The 6,744-nt window shown below is 36.9% G+C and overlaps 1 protein-coding gene across 1 annotated transcript; it reads left to right on the top strand.

The window, feature by feature from the left end:
- Positions 1-422: 422 nt before the first annotated feature.
- On the top strand, positions 423-4,026 carry LOC114173549 (protein MAIN-LIKE 1-like). The gene is made up of 5 exons (XM_028058018.1): positions 423-530; positions 2,458-2,514; positions 2,606-3,235; positions 3,323-3,457; positions 3,538-4,026. The coding sequence occupies exons 1-5, from the start codon at positions 423-425 to the stop codon at positions 4,024-4,026; spliced, it is 1,419 nt and encodes a 472-aa protein (XP_027913819.1).
- The last annotated feature ends 2,718 nt before the right edge of the window (positions 4,027-6,744 follow it).

Here is a 6,744-nt window from a genome sequence, read left to right as displayed (position 1 = left end):
GCGAATCGGCGCTGAAGGCCTCCTGCAGGATCCTAGCTCGGGGAACAGCCAGGGGGGTGTAGGTTGTGAACTTCGGTGGCTTCCTCTCGGTAGGTCGGGCTACCGGTTTGCTCGATCTGGGAGCTATCGGCTTTGGGAGTGCAGCATCCTCTTTCTCCCTCTTCTTCACCCTGAACTCCTGCATGTCTTCCATTTGTATGAATTTGGCTGCGCGTTCCCTCATTTCTTCCATCGTCTGCGGCTTCTTACGGCTTATCTTGTCCGCAAAAACTCCTGGCTGGAGTCCGTAAAAGAAGTGATGTCGCGCGATCTCGTCACTGAGACCTTTTATCTTGACCGACATTCGGTTATACCGATCAAGGTAACTCCTCAGTGATTCCCCATCCTCCTGTCGGATGTTCACCAGATTGTCGACCGTCAAAATGGCCGGTTTCAGGGGCGCGAACTGTGTGCTGAACCTCGCCTTCAGAGTAGCAAATGAGTCGATACAACCGGTCGGTAGCTCAGAGAACCACTCCAGCGCCTCCCCGGTGAGTGAGGTTGAGAAGACTCGGCACCAGATGGGATCGCTAAACCCTAAACCCTAAACCCTAAACCCTAAACCCTAAACCCTAAACCCTAAACCCTAAACCCTAAACCCTAAACCCTAAACCCCAAACCCCAAACCCCAAACCCCAAACCCCAAACCCCCAAACCCCAAACCCCAAACCCCAAACCCCAAACCCCAAACCCCAAACCCCAAACCCCAAACCCCAAACCCCAAACCCCAAACCCCAAACCCCAAACCCCAACCCCAAACCCCAAACCCCAAACCCCAACCCCAAACCCCAAACCCCAAACCCCAAACCCCAAACCCCAAACCCTAAACCCTAAACCCCAAACCCTAAACCAAACCCAAAACCCTAAACCCTAAACCCTAAAATTTTTTCCACCCAATTCACACCTACAATTTTTAACACCCCCGTGGACACCTCAAATTTTTTACACCCTTTTCAAACCTAAAATATTTTTCCACCCAATTCACACCTACAATTTTTACACTCCCTTTTCACACCTCAAATTTTTTTACACCCTTTTTGCACCTAAATTTTCTTACACCCTTTTAAAACTGAAAATATTTTTACACCCTTTTCACACCTACAATTTTTTACACCCCCGTGGACACCTCAAATTTATTTACACCCTTATCAAACCTAAAATATTTTTCCACCCAATTCACACCTACAATTTTTACACCCCATTTTCACACCTCAAATTTTTTTACACCCTTTTGCACCTAAAATTTTCGTACACCCATTTCAAACCGAAAATATTTTTACACCCCCGTGGACACCTAAAATTTATTTACACCCTTTTCAAACCTAAAATATTTTTCCACCCAATTCACACCTACAATTTTTACAGCCCCTTTTCACACCTCAAATTTTTTTACACCCTTTTCACACCTCAAATTTTTTCCACCCAATTCACAGCTACAATTTTTACACCCGCTTTTCACACCTCAAATTTTTTACACCCTTATCACACCTAAAATTTTACACCCAATTCACACCTACAATTTTTTACACCCCTTTTGACACCTAAAATTTATTTTCACCCCTAAAATTTTTTACACCCAATTCACACCTACAATTTTTTAGACCCCCGTGGACACCTCAAATTTATTTACACCATTTTCAAAACTAAAATATTTTTCCACCCAATTCACACCTATAATTTTTCAGAAACGTTATTTTGACTCCTTCTCTCAACTCACTTTTGACACCGGGACACGTGTCAAACGCACAGCTTGAAGAGGACACGTGTGAAAGGATCTGCTTTAATGTAATAAAAAAAGGTATAACGTTAAATTTTTTTGCAAGAATTGCACGTGCCGTGGTTAAGTGGAAGAAAAAAAATTGGGACGTTCAGAGAATGGTCGAAAACGAGATTTCGAAATGAAAAAGTTGCAGAAGAATTGGAAATAGGGTTTGAGGAAGGATAGAAAGGCTTTAAAGGGGATATGAATGTAAACGCTCACGCAGAACCGCTCAAGGGTTGACGAGAATAAAGGAGATTGCGAAATCAAATAGTTGCAGAAGAATTGGAAATAGGGTTTGAGGAAGGACAGAAAGGCGTGAAAGGGGATATGAATGTAAACGCTCACGCAGAACCGCTCAAGGGTTGACGAGAATTTGAATCAGGGTTGCATCTACCGGAGGAAGGCGGCCAAGGAGGTTAGGGTTTGTGGTTTTGAAGAACGAAATTACGTTTTCGTTTGAAGAATCCGAGAAATTGAAGTTTGGCGAACCCCATTAGCATTTGTGCTATTCGTTGCAATTCAGGTATCGATTTAGATATGGATGTAATTTTGTTGTATATGATGTCAATTTTTTGATTGGTTGGCGGCGGTGAGAAACACTTGGGGGGATTTCTGTTTTCATTGCTGCAACATAAATCGTTCCATTTGCCTTTCAGTTATTGAATATGGCCAGTAAAGAGCATACCGAGGGCCTATTGATTGAGGATGTGAAGGTAGGTTTGGTTATGTGTTTGAAAATCCTCTGTCTATTGTGTATGTTAATGTTAATATGGTATGATGTAACACAGTTTATTGTTTACACAGATGTTTTTCCGGCATTCTTGCAAAGCCAAATATGTTGGAATTTTGAATCAAAAGTTAAGTGTGAAACAACGAGAGTCAATTGCACGCACACCATTTTGGTGGTTTATGTCGTTAAACCATTCTGTTAAGATAAGTCGCAATTTGTTACCTGTGTTATGTTATAGATGGGTTGAAAGGAGGGGTGGTTTTGCTATTGGTAGGGAAGTAGTTGAATTTAATTTGTTAGATGTTTGTTTAGGATTGGGTCTTCGGGTGTTGGGTGAAAAAATTGATATAAGTGACGATGATGAAGATAGTGACTGTAGGAAGTTATTTTCTAGTGGGAAAGTTCATGTTAAAAGGATTTATGAGTTTCTTTTGGAATATGACAATGATAGTGGTAGTATAGAATTGTTTACCAGCCTTTATATATTGTTAGGCATATCTGAGTTCTTGTTGCCAAATAGAGACGGGATCGTGTTTCCCAAAATTTTTAAGTTAGTGGATGACTTGCAAAGTATAGGTAAATACAATTGGGGCAACTTAGTCTACGACTATTTGGTTGGTAGCTTATGCAGTGCTTCAAGGGCGTTGAAGTATGAATCAAATACAAGTCACATTCATTTATTTGGATGTGTGTATATGTTGCAGGTAAAGTTTTGTTGTTTCATTTTCATGTTCAGTAATTACTTAGTAGTTGGACATTTTCTTGTGGATAATCTGTTTTTATTGTTTCAGTTGTGGTCATTTGATCATATATTTGTTTGCAACACAACGTTTAATAGCGACAAATCAAAGTTCCCACGATTGTTGCACTGGATGAAAATTAAAGTTGGTGACAAATTAGTTAAAAGTTCCTTTGATAAAGAATTGGTTAGTGTGGAGAAGTTATAATAATTTAGTTAAATACTGTTATTGAATGGTTTGTATTAAGTTTTTTTTGTTGTTCACAGGCTATTAATGAGGTTGTGGTGTGTAACGAAGAACTTGGTTATGAGTTTGTGAGAGAAGCATTCCAAACTTTTGGGACTTCCTACAACAGATCAATTGATAAGGAGAATGAAGAGCTAAAACGTCTTATAGAGAATGAAGAACGTGAGATTGCTGAATTGGAAGCTCTTTTGTCTCATTTGGAGGATATGGTTGCAAAAAAGGAAGAACATAACCGTACGGAGGGTGACGGTAAAGATGATCCGCATGATGATGGTAATGATGAGGAGGAGGTTGATGTTGGTGTTCATTACACCGTTAATGACCCTGCATCTGATGTTGAAGGTGACGATTCTGCTGGTGATGATGTTGATGTTGATGTTGGACAACAAAGCAACATGTATGACCGTATGAAGTCCCAACCTCGAAAGCGAATTAAAAGTCGTGCAATAAGGACGCCATTTGCGGGTTTTGGTAGTAGAAGGAAGACGAAGCTTCTTACATTGGGTTGAATTTGTTTTGAATGTAATGGTTGCAAAGACAATCATTGTTGACTTTTATTTTGTTGTTATAGGCCAAGTTTGTGGTCATTTGTTGTGTCCTTTTGTAGTGTCTAACATTGTTTCCTTTAATTAGGCTTTAGTTGGTGAATTCTGTTGACCATAGTAATATTATTTTTGTTATGTTTGAAGCAGTTTACATTGGTGCCCACATATACTGTGTTTGGTGAGAACTGAATGAATTTATGGACTTCAGCATGTTTTAGGGATAAGGGAAATGTTCTTACGGCAAAGTCAGTTACATACATTATTTGGTGTTCACAAATTTAGGTCCAAGTTCTCAATTACTGAAGTGTAACTCCCCAGTTGTGGTTGGACAGGAAAATGTTGACATTTTAATCCAGTAATGAAGCATTATTACATTGTTTGTAAATTTAAGTTGGCTATGTTCTTAGGTCAATTAAAATAATATAAAAAAAAGAAAATAGTACGATCTATGTATGATTCATGAGTGTACAAGGTAACGAAATTGGTTACTGCATTTAAAGAAATTGTTACAAAAAATGTAAGTGGAAGTCCCTATGTATATTCGTTTAAGTCCACATATGACTTTTTTTGTAAGTTACGTACAGGTGAACTTAATACAAAATTTGTATGACAAGTGTCCATGTATATTCGTTTAAGTCCACACATAACTTTTGTGTAACTTACTTGTACATGAACTTATTCCAAATTTTGTATGGGAAGTCACCATGTGCATTGGGTTAAGTCCAGACATAACTTTTTTGTAAGTGACTTATATTTGAAGTAAGTACAAAAATTTTCCGACAACTTCCCATCTATATTCCTTTAACTCCCCATATAACTTTGTCGTGACTTACTTATAGGTGAAGTTGTTACAATATTTGCATGACAACTTTCCATGTATAGTCCTTTAACTCCCCATATAAGTTTTTTCTAACTTATAGGTGAAGTCATTACAAAATTTGCAAGACAACTTTTCATGTATAGTCCTATAACTCCCCATATAAGTTTGTTGTAACTTGCTTAAAGGTGAAGTTTTTACCAAAATTTGCATGACAACTTTCCATGTATAGTCCCTTAACTCCCCATAAACCTTTTTTTTCGAACTTCAGTTTATGTCAACTTATTACGAAATGTGTGTGACAACTGTCCATGTTTATTCGTTTAACTCCACACGTAATTTTTGTGGAACTCAGTTATTGGTGAACACAATTTGTTGGTCAAGTTTCCATTTATAATCGTGTAAGTCAACACATAACTTTTTTGTAACTATTGCGTGAACTTATTACAAAATTTTTATGACACCACTCCATGTATATTGGTTTAAGTCGACACATAAGTTTTTTGTAACTGACATATATTCGAACTTATTTCAAAAGTTTTGTAACAACTTGCCATCTATATTCCTTTAACTGCACTCATTTCTTATTTGTAACTTACTTTTAGGTGAAGTCATTACAAAACTTGAATTACAACTTTCCATGTATAGTCCTATAACTCCCCATATAAGTTTGTTGTCACTTGCTTATAGGTGAACTTGTTACAAAATTTGCATGACAACTTTGCATGTATGGTCCCTTAACTCCCCATATACATTTATTTTGGAACTTCAGTTTATGTGAACTTATTACGAATTGTGTGTCATAACTGTCCATGTTTATTCGTTTAACTCCACACGTAATTTTTGTGGAACTCAGTTATTGGTGAACAGAATTTGTTGGTCAAGTTTCCATTTATAATCGTTTAAGTCCACACATAACTTTATTGTAAGTATTAGGTGAAGTAATCACAAAATTTGTATGACAACACTCCATGTATATTGGTTTAACTCCACACATAAATTTTTTGTAACTGACTTATATTCGAACTTATTTCAAAAGTTTTGCTACAACTTCCCATGTATATTCCTTTAACTCCACTCATAACTTATTTCTAACTTACTTTTAGGTGAAGTCATTACAAAACTTGAATGACAAATTTCTATGTGTAGTCTTATAACCCCCCATATAAGTTTCTTGTAACTTGCTTATAGGTGAAGATGTTACAAAATTTTCATGACAACTTTCCATGTATAGTCCCTTAACTCCCCATATACCTTATTTTTCGAACTTCAGTTTGTCAACTTATTACGAAATGTGTGTCACAACTGTCCATGTTTATTCGTTTAACTCCACACGTAATTGTTGTGGAACTCAGTTATTGGTGAACACAATTTGTTGGTCAAGTTTCCATTTATAATCGTCTAAGTCCACATAAAACTTTTTTGTAACTATTAGGTGAAGTTATTACAAAATTTTTATGACAACACTCCATGTATATTGGTTTAACTCCAGACATACGTTTTTTGTAACTGACTTATATTCGAACTTATTTCAAAAGTTTTGTAACAACTTCCGATCTATATTCCTTCAACTCCACTCATAACTTATTTGTAACTTAGTTTTAGGTCAAGTCATTACAAAACTTGAATGACAACTTTCCATGTATATTCATTTAAGTCCCCAATTTGAAATTTTGATATTAAATATTTCCTTTTTGAATTGGTTTGAGTGTTATGGTTCTTTAATAAATGGGTTACAAAAATCCGATTACAAGTTTGTACCTATATTAGCATTAGTTCCCACTTAGGTACGTTGATTATTTTGTGGATGTTTGTACAACATTTGTAGAACAACTTGCCATGTATATTGATTACGGTCCCCACCT

Source organism: Vigna unguiculata, chromosome 2, assembly GCF_004118075.2.
Source record: "Vigna unguiculata cultivar IT97K-499-35 chromosome 2, ASM411807v1, whole genome shotgun sequence".
Taxonomy (NCBI): domain Eukaryota; kingdom Viridiplantae; phylum Streptophyta; class Magnoliopsida; order Fabales; family Fabaceae; genus Vigna; species Vigna unguiculata.
The sequence above is the reverse complement of the archived record's forward strand: the minus strand, read 5'-3'. Positions and strand labels throughout refer to the sequence as shown.

Coding starts and splice junctions, on each gene's coding strand:
- LOC114173549 (XM_028058018.1), top strand. CDS start 423: ATGGCCGGTTTCAGGGGCGCGAACTGTGTGCTGAACCTCGCCTTCAGA. Junction 531..2,457: donor ACCACTCCAGCGCCTCCCCG/GTGAGTGAGGTT, acceptor TTTGCCTTTCAG/TTATTGAATATGGCCAGTAA. Junction 2,515..2,605: donor TATTGATTGAGGATGTGAAG/GTAGGTTTGGTT, acceptor TTGTTTACACAG/ATGTTTTTCCGGCATTCTTG.